At 38.9% G+C, this 26,225-nt stretch overlaps 1 protein-coding gene across 1 annotated transcript; it reads left to right on the top strand.

Annotated features, from left to right (window-relative positions):
- The first annotated feature begins 8,821 nt into the window (after positions 1 to 8,821).
- Positions 8,822 to 9,772, top strand: LOC103110441 (olfactory receptor 5AN6-like). The gene has a single exon (XM_007519608.3). The coding sequence runs from the start codon at positions 8,831 to 8,833 to the stop codon at positions 9,770 to 9,772; it is 942 nt and encodes a 313-aa protein (XP_007519670.3). The 5' UTR covers positions 8,822 to 8,830.
- Positions 9,773 to 26,225: the final 16,453 nt, after the last annotated feature.

Below are 26,225 nucleotides of genomic sequence, written 5' to 3'. Positions count from 1 at the left end.
TGGCCTTGCCTGTCTTTTATTACTTTATTTAATTTAAAGTCTATTGTGTGAGAGATGAAAATGGCTGTTCCTGCCTTTTTTGTGATCTATTAGTCTGTATGATAGTTTTCCATCCTTTCACTTTATGCCTGTGTTTGTCTTGTTGGGTCAGGTGGGATTCTGGCAGGCAACATATGGTTGGGTTGTATTTTCTGATTCATCCTCCCACTCTGTGCCTTTTGATGGGTGAGTTTAAACCATTGGCATTTACTGATATTATGGATTTAAGGTATTGTAGTGCCATTATTCAATAATTTTTTATTTGCTCTGATATATGGCAAGTATTATGGTGATGTTCTTGTTTATAAGAGGTCTTTTAGAACCTCTTTCAGGGCAGGCTTGGTGATGGTTGCCTCCTTTAACTGCTGTCTGTCTAAGAAGGTTTTAATCCCTCCATCTAGTTTGAGTGAAAGTCTATCAGGATGTATTATCCTTGGTTGAAACCCTTTTGCATTGAGGGCTTGATAGATATCTTTCCATTCTCTTCTGGCTTTTAGAGTTTGAGTGGAGAAGTCTGCTGATAATCTTTTGGGTTTCCCCCAGTATGTGACTTTTTGTTTTTTCTCTTGCAGCCTTTAGGATCCTTTCTTTATCCTTATTTCTTTTCATTGTAACTATGATGTGTCTTGGTGTCTTCAGGTCTGGGTTGATTCTGTTTGGGACTCTCTGGGCCTCTTGAATCTTAATGTCCTTTCTGTTGTTTAGGTTTGTGAAGTTTTCTTCTATTATTTCCTCTAGAATGTTTACTTCCCCTTCCTCTCTTTCTTCCTCTGGTAGGCCAATTATATGAATGCTACTTCTTTTGAGATCATCCCATGTTTCTGTTGTTGTTTTCAGTGTTTCTCAATCTCTATTTTAGCTCTTTTATCTCTTTCTTAGTTTTCTCTAGCTCATCCTCCGGCTACTTCTGTTTTCTGCTTCTGTTAATCTGCATTCCCTCCCCTCAGCTGCTTTCTTCAGTTCAGTTATAGTATTAGCTTGTTCTCCTAATTGGCCTTTTTGCTCAGCTATTTCAGCTTTCAGTTCTCTAATTACCTTGAGGTAGCTAGTATTTTCCTTGAGGGTCTCATCTGTTGTTTCCCTAATTCTGATAGCCCTTTCATCCATAGCTGTCTTATTTTCTGTGATTATTAGGTTTACTATTGCTTGTGTACTTTTCTTATCTATAGTTACTTCTGAATGATTTGTTGTTTCTTCTGGGCTCCTGTCCTGATTCATTGTGGTAGCAGTTTTATTTGCTATTGATTTAACCATTTTTTTATTGATGTAGTTTTTATTTTTCTATTCTTCAGTGCTTCAGTTTTTGTGTTTTGAGTACAAGCCACACTATACTAAAGACCTTTCACAAATGCAGTCACAAGCCTCAGAAATTACAACAATAGCAACTGAAGCAAGTTTGATGCAGTTCCACCAATAGCCAAACAACACCTCCAGACCAAGAAAAAATAGCAACCAAAATCAAAAGAAAAAGAAAGAGAAAGGAAAAAATGGAGAGCAAGAACAGATAATTATGCAAATCTACTGTCCACTATAAATTCTATGGATGGCAAGAGGTGAAAGGGAAGTAGAAAAGAGAGACATGCACATACACAGAGAGTCCACTCTGAGTCATATTTTTTTTCACAAAATAATTCACAAATGAGTATCAGTGAATTCAGAAAGCAAGAGAAGGAAGAAAAGAAAAAACATCAGCGAGAGGAAAGAGATTTTTTATTAGGAGAGAAAAAGGAGGGAAGAGGGACAGAGAAACAAGTTCCTCTCACAATGGATAGGACACCCAGTCACCTATCAATGGAAAAAAAAAACAGTTAGTTTTGGTCAACCTGAAGAAGGAGGGAAAATGTGTATATAATAATATAAATAATAAAGTAAAATAGAGTAAAAAAACCTAACAGTCAGTCTGCTGTTGGACTGCTTCAACAGCAGTATTGGCTGCAGGCAGCCTGAGCAAAGACAGCCAATTATAAGAAGTATCCAAAACCATGTCTAGCCTTCTGAGAGTTTTCCAGATTGCTCTCCACAGAGGCTGTACCAATTTACATTCCCACCAGCAATGTAAAAGGGCCGAGACTCTGATTGGTCAGGTGTTTTGTCACTCATATAGAGCTCCAGCCACCTAAAAAAAAAAAAAAAAAAAAAGAAAAGAAAGAGAGAGAGAGAGAGAGAGAGAGAGAGAGAGAGAGAGAGGAGGAGGAGGCTTGGAATGACAACCTTGTGAGTCAGGAATCTTGGTAAAGAAAATCACTCAGCAGGAAGTCTGCTAGGCTGTCAAGCCCCTGGGGGCTGGTTCTGGGGTTGGGGGAGAGAGGTGAGTTCAGAAATAATCAAGCAAAAGATTTTCCTTTCTTTGTCCTTTGGCCTCTGTTTGCCAGCACAAGAGTGGGTTATAGGACTCTTTTTGTGGTGTCACCCTGACCACCCCTTGTTCACCCTCCTATTGACGACCCAATATCCTACCCTGTCCAGAGGATCCTAGGTTTTAAGCTACTTCTTTTTGGAGCTTACTCCAGGTGTTGTTTCCAAGTCGCCATCTTGCCTTGGCCCCCCCTGTTATTATCTTTTATTTGTATGGTAAGGGCATATAGCATAACCAGTATGCATTATGAATCTTAATGAACTCTAACATGCTAACTACATCAACAAAATCATAAGATGTATACCTATGCATCATCTGGAACTGACATTAACTACTTTGAGTCTATCAAAGCTAACATGCTGTTTACTCGGACTGTATTTTTTTAAAAAAAAACAACAGAGTAGAACCCGGTTTGCCTGGTTTGCTTCTTCATGGTCTCAAGGGGCTTGACTTGCATAAGTATGAGGTCAGAATCTACACCTACTTAGAGAATATGATGCCTATCCAGAGGACTGATGATATGTCAGAAGTTTACCCAGATTCACCTAGAAACCAGCACCTCTGTATCTGCTGGCACAGCTGCCACTTACGGGTATTAATAAGCAATGAATGATAATAATACCCAACATCTGTGATCAATTACTCTGATGTAATTGATTGTGTTAGCATTTGCATGAATGACTGCACAGAGTTCTCTTAGTGGTCTTGTACAATGAGATGGTCTCAAAAATAATGCTTTCAATAATACCAGCACAATGTTGTTGGTGGTAGTACTGAGACTTGAAGAAACCTCAAATTTTCCTCAGGTCACACAAACACTAAAAGAAAGAGAACTCAACTCAGCTTGGTTAATACAGTTAGGCATGACTGTTACCACCTTTTTGTCTGGACTCATTTAAATTATTGTCTTTCTTATCTTGATTTATTACTTAGGAATGGAGATTATATCAATGTCTGCCTCATAGGAATGCTGTGATGACTGATTCAAATCAGGGAGTTGAGTAAATTTAAGTATATACATAATTAAAATGAAAGTGCTTGGTAAAAGGGAAATGTCTGTATTCTTATTTTATTGTTATGAAACTATATTCCAGCTAGCCGTGTTATCTTGGATAAACTTCTTAACTCCACTGGCTCAAGTTCCTTACCTAGAATTTAAAAATATATATTTATTTATTTATTCCCTTTTACTGTCCTTGTTGTTTTATTGTTGTTGATGTCATCGTCGGATAGGACAGAGAGAAATGGAGAGAGGAGGGTAGGATAGAGGGGGGAGAGAAAGAGACCTGCTTCACCGCCTGTGAAGCGACTCCCCTGCAGGTGGGGAGCCAGGGGCTCGAACATGGATCCTTATGCCGGTCCTTGCGCTTTGTGCCACCTGCACTTAATCCGCTGAGTTACCGCCTGACTCCCCTCACCTTGAATTTAAATCTAATAAGCTGAACTATTTTAGATGTTTCCAAACTCTACTGAATTTTTCATGGCTACTGGAGGTCTAGGAGGCCTATGACCCCAAGATTTTGATTGGACTATGGAGATGAAAAAAAAAAAGGATTCAGAAGGGACAGGCAAAGTCCATGACAACCATGACTTCAGAGAGCACATCTCTGGAGAGTTTCCACCATCTATTGTCTTTCCTTCCTTCGCCTCTGTCTTTAAGAACAATAGAGGAGGCCTAGCTGCAGGCATACCTCATGTTGGAAGTGGAAAAATCTGTTTCACGGCCCAAATTTCCTATCTTTCTTCTATCTTTAAATCAACAGGGATCATGTTGGGGGAAAAAGTAGGTGAAGATATATACAATTTCAACCATTGGTAAGAGTTCTGTGTTTCTGTGGAATCTCTGTCAAGGTCAGAAGGCAAGGTTTGAGGAGAACAGTGTTGTCTGTGTTACCTCAGTAACTGCAATACTTCTTTTAAAAAATATTTATTTATTTATTTATTTATTTATTTATTTATTCCCTTTTGTTACCCTTGTTGTTTTTTATTGTTGTAGTTATTACTGTCGTTATTGATGTCATCGTTGTTGGATAGGACAGAGAGAAATGGAGAGAGGAGGGGAAGACAGAGAGGGGTAGGGTAAGATAGACACCTGCAGACCTGCTTCACCACCTGTGAAGCAACTCCCCTGCAGGTGGGGAACTGCAATACTTCTAACAACTCTAGGAAAAAGTTGAAGATCCTCAGTCACTCCCATCTTTAGCTCTTCTTTCTCTCACTTCAACCATCTCTATTTGTGATTCTTTCTATGCTTCTCTCTCTTTCAACCCAAGTGTTTTTATCTTCAGAGAACAGAAAATTATGTCACTAAAATTTCCAGCCTTCACCACTCGGATGTGGACCTTAAATCTAATTTTGCAAAGTCTTTAGAATACAGTCTTCAATTCTTCTATACTTTCCCCCCTGCTTCTGAAATGAGTGTAATGTCGTAATCTAGAGCCATAGAAATAATCTCTATAAAAATCCTACAAATTTCAAAATCCTTAATGTAGTGTTGAGTCAAAGTAATGATGCACTGATTGAGGCACCCACAGGAAGTGAAAACAAGCTTGTCTTATCCCCCCAAGGTATATTTCCATTTGGAGGGCAGTTTTCATTTTTCCCTTGAGAATTAATTTTTATAGCAATAATATTAATCATCCTTCTTCTTAGATACGCAGCCTTGACTTAAATGTTTAGTAGCAAGAAATGAGCTTGTTCCTACCTAAATAAATGACAAAACTTATGTATGCACCCACCAGACTTTAGAAATATAACCTATATGGAGTTGGCAGCAGTGCTGTCCATTAAGTGCACATGGTGCAAAGTGCAAGGACCCGCATAATGATCCCGGTTGGAGCCCCCGGCTCCCCACCTGCAGGGGAGTCACTTCACAGGCGGTGAAGCAGGTCTGCAGGTGTCTTTCTCTCTCCCTCTCTGTTTTCCCCTCCTCTCTCCATTTCTCTGTCCTATCCAACAACGATGACATCATCATCATCAACAACAATAATAACTACAATTAAAAAAACAAGGGCAACGAAAGGGAGTAAATAAATAAATATTTTTTTTAAAAAGAAATATATCGAAAGTCGGGTGGTAGCGCATCTGGTTAAGGGCATGTGGTGCAAAGCGCAAGGACCGACAGAAGGATCCCGGTTTGAGCCCCCGGCTCCCCACCTGCAGGGGAGTTGCTTCACGAGCAGTGAAGCAGGTCTGTAGGTGTCTTTCTCTCCCCCTCTCTGCCTTCCCCTCCTCTCTCCATTTCTCTTTCTCCTATCCAACAACGACATCAATAACAACAACAATAATAATTACAACAATAAAACAAGGGCAACTAAAGGGAATAAATAAATAATAAAAAATTCTTTTTAAAAAAAGAAATATAACATATAAATCTTCATTTGAGATGGGTTAGTGATAGTAGGTGACACAGTTCCCTACATTAACCATGTAGATGCCCTTCACCAGGTACAGTTAGAGTTGATTCAACTGCCTTTAAAAATTTCTTGATGCTACTTGGTTTCCATAACTTGATTTTGTATTATGGATAAACTCCCAAAGCTCACCATGTTCTATATGCATCGGGATTAGAAAAGTTTTCATTAGCCAAATCTATATTGAGACCACCAATAGATATCTACCCAGCCACATTTTCTTCTGTAAGTCTTCTTAAAATAATGCACATGTGAAAAATATGAACAAAATCGAGCATATGTATTCCTTTTATTTTTTTGTAACTTTGTATATTTTTCCACAATGGAAATTATCCAAAGTAGGTAAAAACAATCCACCATTCTCTTACCCAGTAGTGAGGAGTGTACATTCAGCTCATGATGCCTCTGATCGTAGTAGTAAGAAAATGAAGTATACCTGTCAAATCGACCCATTACAATCTCGAGTTACTGTTTTTGTCATATTATGTGACACAGATGTAGTCTAAAAATAAATTCTGTCCATGAAAGAATGCAGTGGCATCCACTTGAATGGACTCACTAGGGATGAAAGAGACTTTTGAGTGGTTGCTGTACCATCTGGCAAGTAGCACAGGTGAAAAACAACTCAAGGAAATGACTGTTGAAATGCCAGAAACTAAGTTGAAAATAATTTATGGGGCCTGGAACTTGATAGATTCTCGTGGTTTGACTCTACTAGACTCTAGGTCTGAGTCTGTACTTGCCAAGGGGCAGTGATATCTGACTGTCTACAGAGCTTATAAAGCCCATGGGATTTTCCTCAGAATAATCCAGAGAACTCTAGCCCCACTCTCATTCCTATCCAAGGTACAACTGCCAGTCATGATTTTTTTCAGCAAACAATGAGAGAATTAGCACCTATTTTGGTACTGTAGCAGCTGCGTTGTGTGTTATGAATTTGTCTGACAGAAAAATACTCCAGTGGATAAAATTAATAACATAATTAAACTGGTCTTCAAGTGACATCCAGAAAATCATTCCTTTGTGTCTTATCTTTTGGTTATTGATAATTTTAATTGTTTGAAAAAGGTTACTTCATGGTTCGATTTTCTGGATGTTACTCCCACAACTGCCAGGAATTGGGTGTGTCACCCTGCCTGGGTCAATTAGCTCTGTCCACACACTGCTGGACCTGAGTACTTTGAACTGACTCTTCAGAGAAAGTTTTCTCTTCAGAGAGTTTTCTCTTAAAGTTTATATGTGAGAAGATTCCAAAAGCTTCTAACATATCTTTTCTGGTTTGGGAAATGTTTTCTTCAAGAATAAAATCTAGGGAGTCGGGCTATAGCGCAGCGGGTTAAGCGCAGGTGGCGCAAAGCACAAGGACCGGCATAAGGATCCCGGTTCGAACCCCGGCTCCCCACCTGCAGGGGAGTCGCTTCACAGGCGGTGAAGCAGGTCTGCAGGTGTCTGTCTTTCTCTCCTCCTCTCTGTCTTCCCCTCCTCTCTCCATTTCTCTCTGTCCTATCCAACAACGACAACAACAATAATAACTACAACAATAAAACAACAAGGGCAACAAAAGGGAATAAATAAATAAAATAAATATAAAAAAATAAAAATAAAAAAAAAAAACAAGAATAAAATCTAGAAAAGGAGGGCGGTGTGTTTGGAGGAGCTCGTTAGCAATTCTTCACCTGAGAATCAAAAGCACTGATGTAAATATCTTCTACACGAGGAAGTGTGTTACTCAAACTTGTAACACTGGAGAGAACTAGTTAAAATTGGGGAAATAAATTTAGCAGGGGGAAAAATGGGAAAAGTATGCAACTTCCAAAAACAGATTGTTAAAGAGAAAATTTCAGGAGTTTTTTTGATAACATAAACACTTTAACCTAGAATTGGATGTGCAGTGACTTAAAAGACCACGAGGCTGGCAGGAATCAAGCACAACTCATATCTATTCAACACTGTAAAGAAAAGTGAGAGGTGAATGCATAGATAGGTATGTCATCTAATACAACGTTATTCATGCTTAAGGAGCAACTTACTCCTTTGCAACAGCATTAGTAATGCTGAGGGCATTAGCTTAGTCACCTAAATTACATAGAAAGACAAATACCCTGTAATTGATTTTTGTATTGGTGTCCTAAAAAAAAATAACAAGCTGAGAGAAATATGAAAAATTGTCAAGCTTCCTAGAGGAAAGAGGTGGGAAAATTGGGTGAATATGATGAAAAAATGAACTCTCTCAGTTTTAAGACAAAGAATGTCTTTTACTATAATATAATGGCAAGCATTACTGTACTTAACACTTTATCATATGCTTGAACGTTGCTAAGATAATAGAATTTGAATTCCCATGAGGGAAGTATGTGATCTGATGCATTTAAACCAGTCGTACTGTGGGGATCATTTGCAGCAAGCAAATGTCTGAGATATTATTGCACATCTTAAATTTTCACAGTGCTCTCATCAATTATCTTGAAATGAAAATGAGAATAAGATTTTTGTTCTTATATCTCATCTTTGTATGACTTTATCCTGGTTGCTTACATACATAATAAAGTTATTTTCTTATCATAAAGTTATATAAAAAGAACCCATGAGATATAAGATCACTGGGAGAGTTACAGCAGTACGTAATTTGGTGTATTTCTGATTATTAACATTTATACATTTTAAAGGGAAAATATTATTAGGGAATTTTTAACATAGCAAAATTCAATATTCCTACAGTTTGAATATATTATAATTATATTTAGTGTATCTATAAAAAGGACATTTTATGTGATAATTTAATAATACTGATTAATTACATTCTTTTGTCCCCAAGGAGAGTAATAATATTTGCCCAAAAGAAATGTTTAGTTTAGTTGTCTTATTGTATAAGAACATTAAGATAAACTCCATACTGCTGAGTCAAAGCTGTATTTTAGTTAGACTCATGACAAAATGAATGAAGATATCTCTCTTTTTCTTTTTGAGAATGAAACTATTTTCTCTCTTATAATTTTCTCAGGAGATGGTATCCAGCAATTTCATGAACAGGGACAGAAATCACACTTCTGTTGTCATGTTTGTTCTCCTTGGGATCTCAGATGAAAAAGACCTGCAGCTCCTTCTCTTTCCCATATTTTTAGTGATCTATATCATGACCCTGACCTGCAACCTGGGTCTGATCATCCTCAGCAGGATGGACTCCCATCTGCACACACCAATGTACTTTTTTCTCAGTGTCTTGTCATCTATAGACATCTGCTTTACTTCTTCCATCAGCCCAAGGATGCTTTCAGACTTGTTCAAAGATGAAAAAAACATTTCCTTGATTGCCTGTGCTACCCAGTATTTTGTTGCAGCTTGGATGGGTCAGGCTGAGTACTGCCTGTTGGCTGCCATGGCCTATGACAGATATGTGGCTATTGGCCGTCCACTGCAGTACTCATCCATCATGGTGCCTGGACTCTACAGAAAGATGGTTGCTGGAGTCCTTGGGACTGGTTTCCTTTGTAGCTTAGTTGAAAGTGTCAGTTGTTTTAACCTCTACTTCTGTGGGCCAAATGTCATTCAGCATTTCTTCTGTAACATCTCTGAGATTATTGTTTTGTCTTGTTCCAACCCCTTTCCCACTCAAATAATTCTTTTTCTAGCATCCGCGGTTGTTGGGTTTGGTTCATTTCTTATTATCATTTTGTCCTATGGTTTTATTACAGCTTCCATACTGAAAATATCTACAGTCAAAGGTAGTGTCAAGGCCTTCAATACCTGTGCTTCCCACCTGGCAGCTGTGACACTCTTCTATGGCACAGCTCTCTCTGTGTACATGCGTCCTAATTCCAGACACTCTGAGCAGCAGGACAAAGTGCTGTCAGTCTTTTATATTATTATTATCCCCATGTTAAACCCTCTTATCTATAGTCTGAGGAACAAAGATATAAAGGAAGCTCTCAAGAGATTAAAAGGGAAGCCAAGACGTTTACCTTAGAAAGAATTAGTACACTTGGTAGTGCTACTTGAAATTTAAAAAAGATAAAATATTTGTAAGTGTATTACTGTGGCTAACGATACATGGGGGTAAAAATACCTAAGTAACCTTTAATAGGTATTAGTTGTGTTGCAGAGTTTATGAGGTATATTTATTTATTTAGGATAGAGACATAGAGCAATTGAAAGAGAGAAAGAGAGAGAGGGAGAGAGAGGGAGGGAGGGAGAAAGAGAGGGAGGGAGGAAGGGAGAGAGAGGGAGGAATGGAGAGAGAGAGAGGGAGTGAGAGGGAGGGAGGGAGAGAGAGAGGGAGAGAGAGGGAGGGAGGGAGAGAGAGAGAGGGAGAGAGAGAGAGAGAGAGAGAGAGACCTGCAACACTGCTTCACCATTTGTGAAGCTTCTTCCCTCTAGGTGAGGACCAAGGGCTTGAACCAGGGTCCTTACACATTGTAATGTGCCTGTGTATATTCAACCAGGTCTGTCACCACCTGGTCCTCCACTTAATTTATTTTTTAAAACTGTAAGTTTTTTTTTATTGACATATGGTTGTTTCACAAAGTTTCTAAGGGCTAATGCAGCACATCAAACACCCATGGCAGAAGATCTATCATCATTTATCACTATCAAGTTGGCAGCCTCCACCCATCTGTTCTCTTCAGCCAGAAGGGAACCACCATTTTGCTGCCCTACTCTAGGACACAATTTCATTAATTTGTTTTCTTTATCTTCCACATATGACTGAGGCCATATGGTTTTATGTTGTCTTTACCTTCTGACTTATTTCACTTAACTCCTTTATGTAGTCATAAAAGGCAAAATTTCATTTAAAACATTGTGTTTATTTGCTACCACCCAATAATCTGTCTGAGCAGTGTCACCTATGGGGGAGTCAGTTTTATAAACCTACTACTCTGACTAGACTCATGTAGATTAAACACTATGTTTTGAGAATCGATATTTTGATGGATATTTTTTTCTGTAGAGAATTAAAAAGACCCGAGAAAGTTAAGTCATACACACTGGTCTTTCTTCACCAGATTGCTTTATTTTCAGTTTCAATAATTTATTATTTTTTTAGTGAAAGAGCATGTAAGTTTAAAACTGTAAAAAAAAATTTAAAATGAACATATCATAATTTTATTGAGAGATAATGGAATAAGAGACAATGGAAAAGGAGGTGATGAATGGGATACGGAGAGTATGAAAGAAACATGGTGGAAAAACAGAAAGACTGAGGGTCTGCAAGATCACTCAACACCTGCTTTATCAAACAAGTGACATAGGTTTGAACCTGCCCCCCCGCCACACTGGAGAGGAAACTTTGGGACTGTGTAAATTTTTCCTCTCTCACCCTCATTTTCTCCAACTGAAAAGTTGTCTAGAGCTTTGGAAAAAAAAAAAAAGAAGATTGATCTTGTTACATTTCCTAATCAAGCAAATGTTTTCTCTGACACTTGCCAACACTGCTTCACTGCTCATGAAGCTTTTCCCCCACAGATGGGGCTGGGGTCTTACTCACTGTAACATGTGTACTCAACCAGGTACACCATTGCCAGGCCCCAGATACAATTACTTTATATTACTCATTAACTTTTCAGATGAGGGAAAACTTCATGAGTGGTGAAGCAGTGGTGCAGGTATCTCTTTCCCTCTCTGTCTTTCCCCTTCCCCTCTTTATTTTTCTCTGTCTCTATCCAGTAAATATAAATAAATAAATTCTTCTTCTTCTAGCGTTTGCCCTTCTTCCGTAGCCAGTCAACAGCGTCAGGTTGAGCCTGATGTCAAGTTTCGAGACCTCCTTTGAATCTGGAGAGGTGGCAGTCGTTGACTATGTGGGTCATAGTCTGTCTGGAGCCGCAGGGGCAGTTTGGGTCGTCTCTGGCTCCCCAGCGATGGAACATAGCGGCTCCCCAGCGATGGAACATAGCGGCGCCCCGGCCATGGCCTGTTCGATAGCGATTGAGGAGGGCCCAGTCATAACGTGCTAGGTCAAAGCCGGGTTGACGCTTGCAGGGGTCTGTGATGAGGTGTTTGTTCTTTACCTCAGCTGACTGCCAACTCTGTTTCCAAGAGTCTGGAACAGAAAAAAAAATAATAATAAATATAAAAAAGAGAGAGGGGGGAAAAAGGAAGAGAGACCCCTGCAAATTTACTTTATGGCTTTTGAGACTGTCCTTTCACAGAGGTGGAATGGGATTTGAACCTAGTTCCTTGCTCATGGTAGCATGTGTGCTCAACCACATGTGCTGTCACCTGGCCTCCATCCAGGCAGTTATTCACCCAGTGGATATATGATGTGTTTGATCCCAGCATAAGAAATACTTGAAGGGAAAATACTACCTGTGAGGGCTCGCTTAAGATAATGGCTTTGTTTATTCTCCACACTTGGAAGACAACTTGCAGGAGGAGTGTAATTCTGTAACCATGAAGTTCTTGCCCCTGTCACAACTCCCCTACTCTAACAGTTGGTCATCTCAAACTTAAACAAAAATTAATTAATTAATTAATTTAATAAAGCAGACAATAACAAAATCATAGGATGGGGGGGTACAACCCCACACAATTCCCGCCACCCAATCTCCATATCACATCCCCTCCCCTGATAGCTTTCCTATTCTCTATCCCTCTGGAAGCATGGACCCAGGGTCATTGTGGGTTGCAGAAGGTGGGAGGTCTGGCTTCTGTAATTGCTTCCCCGCTGAACATGGGCGTTGACTGGTCAATCCATACTCCCAGTCTGCCTCTCTCTTCCCCTAGTAGGGTGGGTCTCTGGGGGAAGCTGAGCTCCAGAATGCATTGGTGGGGTCTTCAGTCCAGGGAAGCCTTACCAGCATCCTGATGGCATCTGGAACCTGGTGGCTGAAAAGAGATTTAACATACAAAGCCAAACAAATTGTTGAGGAATCATGGACCCAAAGGTTGGAATAGTGGAGATGAAGTGTTGGGGGGTACTCACTGCAAACTCTAGTGTACTACTGCTTTCAGGTATATATTTTCCCTAGTTTATGGATACCTGTGAACATATGCTATATCTCCTGGAACCTGGTCTATATATAGGTTTTGGGACTTTGTTAGGAAGTGAACCACCTGGGATGGAATTAGAGAATACTATGAAAGGAAAGTTCTCACCCGAGTGATGAAGCTGAAGGGTTGTCGTTCCACACCTGAAGTCTCTGGACACAGTCTGAAGTGAAGCATGCTGGGTTGGCACTCGTTGTGTTGATTAGGTTGCAATCAGCAGATGCAATATTATTTGATAAGAATTGGGAGAAGTATACAGGAACTTGGGCCCTACCCTAGGGTCCCAGGACGGGGAGAAGTTTAGACTCTATAGTGGAAATATGAGGTTCCTGCTGTCTTAGGGTTCGAGAAGACAATGTATAGTTACTGTTATCATCACATTATTTGGTAATTGGGTTAGCTTTGAAAAGTCCCTTTGTTAGACATACAATCAATTTTCCCCTTCATATTAACTAAATAGTGATTTATATTACTACAATTTAGTAGGTGTGTACATAAACACCATTCCCATCACCAAAAGACTGTGTCCCTTCTCACCCACCCACCCCAAGCCCCACCCCCCGCCGGCCCAGGAATCCTCATGTCCACCCTCCCGCTCACCACAGGTTTTTACTTTGATGCCCTACTTTCAATTTAGTCAGATCCTGACTTTAGTTTCCCTTTCTGATCTTTCTCAACTTCTGTTAATGAGTGGGATCATCCCATACTCATCTTTATCTTTCTGACTTAGCTCACTTAACATAATTCCTTCTAGCTCTGACAAAATGGGTTAGAGAAGTTGAGTTCATTGTTCTTAGCAGCTGCATAGTATTCCATTGTGTATATATACCACAGCTTTCTCAGTCACTTATCTGTTGTTGGGCACCTGGGTTGCTTCCAGGTTTTAGCTATTATGAATTGTGCTGCTATGAACATAGGCATACACACATCTTTTTGGTTGGGTGTTATGGAGTCCTTGGGATATAACCCCAGGAGAGGAATTACTGGGTCATATGGAAGGTCCATGTCTAGCCTTGTGAGAGTTCTCCAGACAGCTCTCCACAGAGGCTGGACCAATTTACATTCCCACCAGCAGTGCAAAAGAGTTCCTCTTTCTCTACAGCCTCTCCAACATTTGTAGCTACTGTCCTTTTTGATGTATGCCATTCTTACAGGAGTGAGGTGGCATCTCAATGTTGTCTTTATTTGCATTTCTCTGACAATCAGCAACCTGGAGCAGTTTTTCATATTTTTGTTAGCCTTTTGGATCTCCTCTGGAGTGAATGTTCTGTTCATATCCTCTGCCCATTTATGGATGAGGTTATTTGCTTTTTTGTTGCTAAGTTTGCTGAGCTCTTTATATATTTTGGTGATTAGTCTCTTGTCTGATGCATGGCATGTAAAGATCTTCTCCCATTCTGTGAGGGGTCTCTTTGTTTGTGTGATAGTTTCTCTGGCTGTTCAGAAGCTTTTCAATTTGATATAGTCCCATTTGTTTGTTTCTGCTTTAGTCTTCCTTGCAATTGGGTTTGTTTCATCAAAGATGTCCTTGAGGTTTAGGTGGGAAAGTGTTTTACCAACGTTTTCTGCTAAGTACTTGATTGTTTCTGGTCTAACATCCAGGTATTTAATCCATTTGGAGTTGATTTTTGTTTCTGGTGAGATAAAGTGGTTCAGTTTCATTCCTCTGCATGTTACAACCCAGTTTTCCCAGCACCATTTATTGAAGAGAGCCTCCTTCTTCCATTTAATCCTTTGGGCCTCCTTATCAAAGATTAGATGTCCATAGGTGTGGGGATTTATTTCTGGGCTTTCAATTCTGTTCCACTGGTCTGTGTGCCTATTTTTGTTCCAGTACCATGCTGTTTTGATGATGATGGCTTTATAATAAAGTTTGAGGTCTGGAAGTGTGATGCCTCCATTTTTGTTTCTTTTCCTCAAGATGGTTTTGGCAATTCTAGGTGTTTTCTGGTTCTAGATTAATGATTGTAGTTTTTGTTCTATTCTCTTAAAGAAGCTTGGTGGAAGCTTGATGGGTATCGCATTAAATTTGTATATGGCTCTGTGGAGAATATTCATTTTGATGATATTTATTCTTCCAATCCATGAGCATGGTATGTCTTTGCATTTCTTGGTATCAGTTTCTATATCCTTGAATAGTGACTCATAGTGTTCAGTATACAACCCAATACCAAAGAAGTATTTCACTTCTTTGGTCAGCTTTGTTCCTAGATATTTTATTGATTTTGCTGCAACAGTGAATGGGAGTGATTTCTGGATGTGTTCTTCTTCAGATTTAGTGTTTGCATAAAGAAATGCCACTGATTTTTGTACATTGATTTTGTAGCCTAACACCTTGCTATATTGCCTAATAACTTCCAGAAGTTCTCTGCTGGATTCTTTAGGTTTTTCTTTATATACTATCATATCATCTGCAAATAGTGAGTGCTTGACTTCTTCCATTCCAATCTGTATTCCTTTGATTCCTTTCTCTTGCCTGATTGCTATGGCAAGAACTTCCAACACTATATTGAAGAGTAATGGTGACAGTGGGCAGCCCTGTCTAGTCCCCAATCTGAGGGGGAATGTTTTCAGCTTCTGTCCATTGAGTATGAAGCTGGTTGTAGGTTTGCTATATATGGATTCCAATCTCTTGAGTAATTTCCCAACTATTCACATTTTTTGTAGGGTTTTGAGCATGAATGAGTGTTGGATTTTGTCAAAGGCTTTCTCTGCATCTATTGAGATAATCATGTGGTTTTTGGCTTTGCTTTTATTGATGTGGTGAATGACATTGATTGACTTATGCATGTTGAACCAGCCTTGCATTCTTGGGATAAATCCCACTTGGTCGTGATGAACAATCTTTTTGATATACTGCTGTAGCAGGTTGGCCATGATCTTGTTTAATATTTTGGCATCTATGTTCATCAGAGATATTGGTCTGTAGTTTTCCTTCTTTTGTTGTGTCCCTATCTGCTTTTGGTATCAGGGTGATGTTGGCTTCACAGAAGGTGGAAGGAAGTGTTCTTGTTTCTTCGATCTTATGGAAAAGCTTTAGAAGTATGGGTACTAACTGTTTCCTGAAGGTTTTGTGGAATTCATTTGTGAAGCCATCTGGTCCAGGAATTTTGTTGTTGGGGAGATTTTTAATAACAGTTTAGATTTCTTTGTTTGTGATTGGTGTATTTAGGTTTTGTAGTTCTTCTTGGTTCAGTTTTGGAAGGGCATATGCTTCTAGATATTCTTCCATTTCTTCCAGATTTTCTAGCTTGGTGGCATATAGTCCTTCATAGAAGTTTTGCATGATTTTCTGGATTTCTGTGGTGTCAGTTGTGATATCTCCTCTGTAGTTTACAATTCTATGAATTTGAGTCTTCTCCATTTTTTGTTTAGTGAGTCTGGCTAGGGGTTTGTCAATGTTGTTTAATCTTTAAAGAACCAACCTTTGCCTTCATTGATCTTCTGTATGGTTCTCTTATTTTCGATGTTGTTTATTTCTACTCTAATTTTAGTCATTTCTGTCCTTCTGGTTGCTTTAGGGTTCCTTTGTTCCTCTTCCTCTAAGTCCTTGAGGTATGCAGTAAGGTTGTTTATTTGAGGTTTTTCTTGTTGTTTAATATGTGATTGTATGGCTATGAGTTTCCCTCTCAATACTGCTTTAGCTGTGTCCCAGATATTTTGATAGGTTGTGTCTTCATTTTCATTTGTTTCTAAGAACATTTGAATTTCTTGCTTGAATGACTCTCTGACCCCGTGGTTTTTAAGGATTATGTTGTTTAGTTTCCAAATTCTGTGTCTTTTAATAGTTTTCTGTTTGTTGTTGAATGTTAGGTTTACTCCACTGTGGTCTGAGAAGATACTTGGGATGATTTCAATGCTCTTGAATTTATTGATGCTGTCTTTGTGGCCTGAAATGTGGTCTGCCTTTGAGTATGTGTTGTGTGGATTTGAGAAGAATGTGTATTCCAGTTTTTTGGGGTGAAGGGCTCTGAAGATGTCCAGGAGGTCTAGTCTAACCATCTCTTCATTTAATTCTCTTATTTCTTTGTTGATTCTCTGCTTTGTTGATCTGTTTAAGTGTGAGAGTGTGGTGTTAAAATCTCCCACTATTATTGTATTACTATTGATGTATTTTTGAAGTTCTTTCAGTAGGTGCTTGATGTATTTAGATGGTCCCTCAATTGGGTGCATAGATGTTAATAATTGTTAAGTCTTCTAGGCTGATTGGTACTCTAATCATTATGTAATGTCCTTGCCTATCTTTTATTTCTTTATTGTGTCAGAGATGAGAATTGCTGTTCCACCTTTTTTTTTTTGCAGTCCTTTAGCCTTTATGATAGTTTTCCACCCTTTCTCTTTAAGCCTTTGTTTATCTTGTTGTCTCAGATGGGATTCTTGCAAGCAGCATATGGTTGGGTTATGTTTTCTGATCCATCCTCCCACTCTGTGCCTTTTGATGGGTGAGTTTAAGCCATTGAAATTTATTGATATTATGGATTTAATGTATTGCAGTGCCATTGCATCCCATGAGTACCCATTTATTGGGGAAACTGACAGTCCTTCCTAGCCGAATGAATCCACATGGATCCCAGTCACTTTCAAAGCCAGCAACAAGCAGACATCAGGCTCAACCTGACGCTGTTGACTGGCTACGGAAGAAGGGCAAACGCTAGAAGAAGAAGTGCCATTGTTCAACGAATTTTTATTTGCTCTGATATATGGCAGTATTATAGTGAAGTTCTTGTTTATAGAGGGTTTTTAGAACCTCTTTCATGGCTGGTTTGGTGATAGTTGCTTCCTTTAACTATTGTTTGTCTAAGAAGGTTTTGATCCCTCCATCTAGTTTTATGAAAGTCTAGCAGGATATATTATCCTTGGTTGAAACTCCTTTTCATTCGGGGTTTGATAGATATCTTGCCATTCTCTTCTGGCTTTTAGAGTTTGAATGGAGAAGTCTGCTGGTAGTCTTATGGGTTTTCCCCTGTATGTGACTTTTTGTTTTTCTCTTATAGGCTTTAGGATCCTTTCTTTATCCTTCTTCTCATCGTGACTATCATGTGTCTTGGTGTCTTCATGTCTGGGTTGATTCTGTTTGGATCTCTCTGGGCCTCTTAATGTCCTTTCTGTTGTTCAGTCCTGGAAAGTTTTCTTCTATAATTTCCTCTAGAATGCTTCCTTCTGTTTCCTCTCTTTCTTCCTCAGGCAGGCCAATTATAGAAATGTTACTTTTTTTTGAGATCATCCCATATGTCTCTGTTGTTGTGTTCAGTGTCTCTCAATCTCTTTTTGAGCTCTTTCACCTCTTTCTTAGTGTTCTCTAACTCATCCTCTGACTAATTCTGTTCTCTGCTTCTGTTATTCTGCTTTCCCTTCCCTCAGCTTCTTTCTTCAGTTCAGCTATTTCAGCTTTCAGTTCTCTAATTGCCTCAAGATAATCAGTATTTTCCTTGGGGGTCTCATCTGTTGTTTCCCTAATACTGCCATTCCTTTCCTCCAAAGTTGTTTTCATTTCTGTGATTAATAAGTTTATTATTGCTTGCATACTTTTCTTACCTATGGTTACTTCTCACTGATTTGTAGTTTCTTCTGGGCTCTTGTCTTCATTCATTGTAGTATCAGTTTTATTTGCTCTTGAGCTACCCATTTTTTTTTGGATTAATGTGTTTCTTATTTTTATTTTCTGTTGTTCCTCAGTTGTTGTGTTTTGAGTACAGGCAACACTGTACTAAATAACTTTATGACAAATGTAATCTCCAACCTCAGAAATTACAACAGCAACTGAAGCAAGTATTGAAGCAGTTTAACCACTACCAGTTAGCCAAACAATGTCTCCAGTCCATGAAAAAATAGCAACCAAGTCCAAGTGAAGAAGAAAGAGAAAGGAAAAAGGGGCTAGCAAGAATAGACAATTATGCAAATCTACTATCTACTATATATTCTATGGGTAGCAAGAGGAGAAAGGGAAGTAGAGCAGAGATACACACATAGAGAGTCCACTCTGAGTCAAATTTCTTCCCCAAAATAATTCACAAATGAGTATCAGTGAATTCAGAAAGCCGAAGAAGGAGGAAGGAAGAAAGGAAGACAAGAAGAAAAAAAGGAAGATAAACAGGAGAGAGAAAAGAAAAAATATAAGAAAAAGAACTGTAATAAAAGAGCAGTGAAAGGAAAGCTTTTTAATTAATTAATTATTTATTTTTTATTTTATTTTTTAATTAGCTAGGAGGAGGGAGAAGGGGAGAGTGGGTAGAGGAGGTAGAAGTAGTGAAACAAGTTCCTCTCGCAATGGATAAGATGCCCAGTCCCCTAGCAATGGAAAATACACTAAGAGTTAATTCTGGTCAACCTAAAGGAGGGGGGGAAGAGATACACCTTTATATAATATTAATAATAAAATAGTGCAGGGTAAAAAACCCTGTCCCAGATTGCCTAAAGCCACCTGAGCAGAGGCAGCTGATTGTTAAGAAAGTAAAACAAACAAACAAAAAAACCCCAAAGCCAAAAAAATACAAAGCACCTCAGGGCAGTCTTTCCCTTTTGTAGATCCAACTGACCATTTAGAAAGAAAGAGGGATGAGGGTTTCATAAAGGAATAGACTTGGAATGGAACCCCTGTTGAGCTAGGAATCTTGGTAAAGAAAGAAGCTCAGCAGGGAAGCCTGCTAGGAGCAGCTTTCTGGCACCCAGGTGTGTGCTTCGGGAATAATAAAAAAAAATTTCCTTTCTTTTTTCCTCTATATTATAACCCAAACTGGGCTATATTTGCCCCCTTGGTGTCACAGCTGGGACCCCGAATTCACTGTCCTGCTGAAGGCAAAAAATCCTACTCAAACCAGAAGCTACTTCTCAGTCCACCATCTTGGCTCCGCCAGTCCATCTCAAACTTTAAAAGCCTCTATGCCAAGATTATCTTCCAGAAGCGCTTGAGGTGATCTTGAATACTGAATTGACACAGAGAGTTCTAGAAGAACCATTTCAATATCTTCTACTATGTCACTCTGGCAGGTAAGACTTGAAATACAGTCTCATAAAGACCATGAATTCTGCCTAGAGGAAGTTATGCTCAGAATCTATAACTCAGAGGGAATTTGAAGTCCTAGGAGAGCTCAGTCCCAAGCGATCAGTGGCTTAGAAATTTTCTTCAGCTGAGAAGGGGAAGAAACCCCTATTGTACTGCTAACAGAAATATGTTCTAAATGGGTTGAACTAATGAAAACTGCTGTTGAAAACTGTTACCCTGAAAAATCTTTAGCAAGTCCAGATATGGATTGTTTAATGATTAATGTCTCACAGAATTTTTAGAAACGTTTTGAGATGTAAATAAAGATCACTTTCTCTTTATAGATATCTAGTCAAACTTCATAAATACGAGCTTCCAGCAGGGTTCAGTGGTGTGAAGAGACAGAAGAGAAAGGACCAATTTACAAGTACCTGATGCTTTATTAGAAGAGCACTCCCTACAAGGACCCGTGCAAATATCCCGGTTCGAGCCCCCAGTTCCCCCCCTGCAGTGGCGTTGATTCACAAAATGTGCAGCAGGTCTGCAGGTGTCTTTCTCTCCCTCTCTATCTTCCTCTCCCCTCTCAATTTCTCTCTATTCTCCCCCCTCTCTGCAAATAGCCAGAGGAGGAGAGGATTCAAGCGTAGGCACCAACCCCTACTCCATAACCCTGGAAGCAAAAAAAGAAGAGAGCACTCCATTTCTTTCTTCCTTTCTTTCTTTCTTTCTTTCTTTCTTTCTTTCTTTCTTTCTTTCTTTCTTTCTTTCTTCCTTCCTTTCTTTCTTTCTTTCTCTCTCTCTCTTTTTCTCTCTTTCTTTCTTTCCTTCTTTTTTAAAAAAATTGATTTAATAATGATTGACAAGACCTTAGGATAAGAAGGATACAATTCCACACAATTCCCACTGCCAGACTTCTGCATCCCACCCCCTCCATGGGAATCTTTCCAATTCTTTAACCCTCTGGGAATATGGACCCAGGATCATTAGTGGGTGCAGAAGGTGGGAGGTCTGGCTTTTGTAATTGCTCCCCTGCTGAACATGGGCATTGGCAGGTTGATCCATACTCACAACCTGATTCTATCAGCCTGTTTCTATCTTTTCCTAGTGGGGCAGGGCTCTGGAGAGGTGGGGCTCCAAGGTACATTGGTGAGGTTGTCTGTCCAGGGTAATCAGGTTGACATCATGGTAGCATCTGCAACTTGGTGGCTGAAAAAACATTTAGATATAAAGCAGAATAAACTGTTAAATAATCAGGAACCCAAAGGTAAGAATTGAGCAGATGAGATTTGGGGTCTCCATTTTGGAAAAAAAACCTAGCAGGTCTATTTTAGGTATATTCCAAAGGGCCCATGACTTGACTAATTTTTGCCTGAGCCTGACAGCTAATGTGCAGGTGGTATTGTCTGGGGAGATGGTGCCAGGGTTGGAAATAGCACTAGAAAGCAGGATCAGGGCAGAGAGTAGCTCCCAAATATGGGGAAAGTGTACAAATACCGTTAACTGTAAACCTCATCAATTTGATCTGGGCCTGTATTCAGTTGAGGAGCCTGTGTAATCTCTGTGTCCCTGTAGGTCTGAGCTTGCATTCTGAGGTCATAGCTAGCCTAGGAACATTCTCTTCATCCATTCAATCTTCTTTGTGTAGAGGAATAGAACTATGTCTGGAAAAACAGAAATACAGATTGTTACTATTTTTCACTCCAGAAAAAGATGGGAAAAGTCTTACTATTTTGTAATTGATCCTTTCTTTCTGAATTTTCAGTTTCATGAAGAAATTATGTACATGATTTTTTGTCTTATTTATTAGGGCATAACAATAGCTTATATGTGGTTTTTTTATCTTTTCCATTCATTTTTGGATCTAATAGGTAAGAAATTGTGCAGAAAGTAGTCATTCTGGATGACTAATTATGACAAATATTTATAGCTCACAAGCATAACTTTTAATGTTTTCTTCACAGCCTTTCTCATTTTTTAAAAATTTCTTTATTGGGTAATTAATATTTTACACTCTACAGTAAATACAGTAGTGTGTACATGCATAACATTTCCTAGTTTTCCATATAACAATACACCTTTCTTTTTTTTAAGATAAGTTGAATTCTTTATTACTATTTATTTATTATTGGATATACCAAGAGAAATTAAGAGGGGAGGGGTAGATAGAGAGGGACAGAGACACCTGCAGCCTTGCTTCTCCATTTGCAAAGCTTTCTCCCTGCAAGTGGGGAGTAGGGGCTTGAACCCAGGTCCTTGTGCACTGTAATGTGAGTGTTTAATCATGTGCACTACCACCTCACCCACAAAGCTTTCTCTGGAAATCTTCAAGACATACTCCCCCCCCAAAAAAAAAAAAAAAAGAAAAAAAACTAGTATAGCCACAGGCCTTTTGCAATATAACTAAAATATGCCTACTAGCTATCTACAAAATAGAGAACCCCCAACTCTTCATCTGCACTATTCCAGCCTTTAGGTTCATGATTGGTCAACAATTTGTTTGGCTCTGTATGTTAACTCTCTTTTCAGCCACCAGGTTCCAGATGCTACCATGATGCCGATCAGACTTCCCTGGACAGACAACCCCACCAATGTGTCCTGGAGCTCTGCTTCCCCAGAGCACTACTCCACTAGGGAAAGAGAGAAGCAGGCTGGGAATATGAATCGACCTGCCAATGCCCATTTTCAGTGGGGAAGCAACTACAGAAGCGAGACCTTCTGCATCCCACAATGATCCTGGGTCCATACTCCCAGAGGCTTAAAGAATATGAAAGCTCTCAGGGAAGGGGATGGGTTATAGAGTTCTGGTGGGAACTGTGTGAAGTTGTACCCCTCTTATCCTATGGTTTTGTTGGTGTTTTTTTATGAATAAAAGAAAAAAAAGGAGACATACTTTCCCCATATATACAACTTCCAGGCTATACTTGACACCTATTTTCTGCATATCACAGCTTCCCAGGCATACTTTCTAGTTGAATTTGGACAAAACTATTTATTATTTTCAGAAGTATTTAATTTCCCTGTAGGGGAAATGACAGTTATAGCAAATTGAAGAGAACACATAGTACCCAAAACAAAAATCATCGAAGTGTATTAAATAGCATCAAATCAGAATATGTAAGTTACATCTACTGTTGTTAGTAGAGGCATGCTGGATTCAACAGTCTGCCAAGTTCTTAGTTGTCAATATATAATTTGATTTTATTATGATATACTCTAAGAAGTAGCTACTATTACTAACCCAATTTTGTAGGTGTTAACACAGAGATGTGGACAGGTTAATTTGCTTAGATTATGTGACCAGCAAGTAGAAGAACCAGATCTCAGCCTAGATTGCTTAATACTACTGGACCCAAGTGTTACCAGGATAACTGTCTTCCTGCCTAGAGCTATTTTTGTTATACTTTTTCTTGCTTTGATTACATCAGTTACGAATGAAGATTAAAGCCATTTCTGCCTCATAGGGATGCTGTGATGATTGGTTCAGATCAGGAAGTTGAATGAATATATGTTCATAAACAAAATGAAAGTGCTTAATAAACAGGGAAATATTCACATACTCACTGTTTTTGTGATGAAGATACTTACCAGCTAGCTGTGTCATCTTGGAAAAACAAACCTATTAGCACCCTTGATTCAAATTTCTCATCTGGAAAACAAATGTAATTGATTAGACTATTACTAAGCCCTTTGGAGCCCCAATGATTTATAGGGTGTTACAGGTAGTCTATAACCACAAGATTATGGTTGGGCTTTGGGGATATTAAAAAATGGGTCCAGAAGGGACAGGAGAAGTAGGCTATATTAACTGTGACAAAAAGCTCTATGGTAGCCATGTCTCTAGAGAATAAATCTCTGGGGAATTTTCTCTATCTTATTATCTTTCCTCCTTTAAATATCTGCCTTTATAATTCCTACATGTAGGCATTTATCTTATTGTAAGTGGATAATCTGTTTCATGGTCAAAATCTTCCATTTTTTTTTCAACAGGAGCCACCTTGGAAAAACACTGAAGGAAGAAATGCATGATTTCAGCCTTTAGCAAGAAATCTATCTTCCTGAGGGATCTTGGTCGAGGTGAGAAGACAAGAATTATAGACAAGAGTGGAATCTAGTGCTATCGAAATAACCAAATAGTTTTTGTAATTCTATCATCAGTCTAGCAAACACTTGAAGGTCCCCACTCACTCCTTTAACTCATCTCTATTGTGATATCTCTCTCTTTCTATCTTTCTTTGTCTCTTTTATACACACACACACAAACACACTTCAACAACCCCCACTTAGGACTCTTTCTATGGTTTGCTCTAATATCACCCAAATTTTCTGAACTTCAGAAAACAGATCACTTTGCAATCTTAAATGTCAAACATTTAACTTTGAAAAGAAAAACAGCATCAAGAGCTGAGATTGATACTACCTCAATAAATAACAAAACTTATGTACAGTGGTACTGGAATTTTGAAATACTTCAAATACATCTCCATTCCAATCTTTTGAGATTCTGTAGATCTGGATACAGTAGTGGGTGACAGAGGTACCAGAAATGCTCTACTCCAGGCACAGAAAGTGTTGGCTGAATTGTAATTTGAAAATTTCCTATGTTTTATTCCTCTTCATTTAGTGACATCCTACTACTGATAAGTTGATTTTGTTTCCTGCATGCTCCAAAACTCTCATGGTGTTCTAGGTGCATTAAAGTTAGAAAGTTTCCATTAGCTCGAACTATATATATTAATTGTATTCCCTTTTGCAAGCCTTCTTAGAAAATTATGTGTATGTGAAAAATAAAATAATTGCCTGACAAAACCATAGGATAAGAGGAGTACAACTCCACACAATTCCCACCACCAGAACTCTGTATCCCATCCTCTCCCTTCATAGTTTTACTATTCTTTAACCCTCTGAGAGTATGGACCCAAGGTCATTGTGGGTTGCAGAAGGTTGAAGGTCTGGCTTCTGTAATTGCTTCCCCACTGAACATGGGCATTGACTGGTCGATTGATACTCCCCCTCTCTTTCCTTAGTGGGGTCGGGTTCTGGGGAGTTGGAGCTCCAGGACACATTGATGGGGTTGTCTGTCCAAGAAAGTCTGGTTGGCATCATGTTAGCATCTGGAACCTGGTGGCAGAAAAGAGAGTTGACATACAAATTTCAAATTATAACAGATTGAAATATATAATAAGTAAAAACAATCCACAAACCTCACTTTTATCAGGAAGTGATGTACTGTATAGACTACTTTTAGTTATGCCTATCTCTATCCCTAGTAATAAGTAAGTAAAGAGTGCTACTCCAATTAATTGATCAAAATCTCCAGTGACTGTGTTTGTTGTGTTAAATAATGAAGAACTGAGCTCAAAATAAAATCTCCTTGCTAAAGAATATTGCAATGAATTGAAAGCATCAATAGGGAATGGAGGAATCTTTTGAATGATTTATATAATCATTGCTGGGCTTCCTAGTCACTGGCTCAGGTGAGAAGCAGCCCCATGAAATGATTGTGATATGACACTGATTTCAGAGACCAAATGGAAAATAATTCAGGTAGCCTGTGTCTTCATGAAATCCAGTTACTTGACTGTCCTGGATAACTGGTCTGAATCAATGCTGTCTCATGGTAGTGATTCTTGACTGTCTACAGGGATGATGATGCCCTAGAGATTTTTTTTAAAAAATTTACTTTGGAGATAATATCCAACAGAGATAGAGAAAAAATGATGGAGAAGGGGGAGATAGTGAAGAAGAGAGAGAGATACCCACGGCACTGTTTCACTGCTTGTGAAGCTTACCTCCCAGGCGGATGGGGAGCAGGAACTTGAACCTGAGTTCTTGTGCATTGTAATGTGTGAGCTTAACTGGGGATTTTTGTCAGATGAACCTACCAAACTTTAGTTCACTTAGCATTCCTACCCACAGGTATACTTGTCATTTGTAGTGATCATTAAACAAACAGTAAGAGTAATCTAATGATCACTCTTACTTGAGTACTCTTACTTGATTACTCTTAACACCTATTTGACTGTTACTGTGTACTGGATTGTTTCTTCATTTGCCTGAAATAAAAGTAATTCAGTGAATGTAAATAAATAAACAAATAAATAATTAAAGTCAAGTCAGTCTCTAGTTTGTGGCCGAAATGTTATTCCTGTTTTAGTTTTTAATTATGAATACTTTAAATTGTGTGATACTAGTTACTTCACTGCTATTCCCAGCACTGCTAGGACCTGGGTATGCCACCTCGGGCAGGTCAGGGCAGCTATATCTCTCTGGACTTGGAAGTTTGAAAGACTGTGACACTGAGTCCCTGCTTTTGGAATTCCTTTTTTCTTTGGGAACCTGTTGAATGGAGTTGAACTTAACCATTCTCCACGTGGAAATAAAAATAAACGATTTAAATATCTTCTGTATTAAGGACTTATGTTACTGAAACTTGTGACACATGGGGGATAAG

The sequence above is a fragment of the Erinaceus europaeus genome, chromosome 17 (genome assembly GCF_950295315.1).
Source record: "Erinaceus europaeus chromosome 17, mEriEur2.1, whole genome shotgun sequence".
NCBI classification, from domain to species: domain Eukaryota; kingdom Metazoa; phylum Chordata; class Mammalia; order Eulipotyphla; family Erinaceidae; genus Erinaceus; species Erinaceus europaeus.
Note: the sequence above shows the minus strand (reverse complement) of the source record. Positions and strands in the feature narration are given on the sequence as shown.

What these genes read in the sequence shown, in the direction of transcription:
- LOC103110441 (XM_007519608.3), top strand. Translation starts at nt 8,831, where the DNA reads ATGAACAGGGACAGAAATCACACTTCTGTTGTCATGTTTGTTCTCCTT.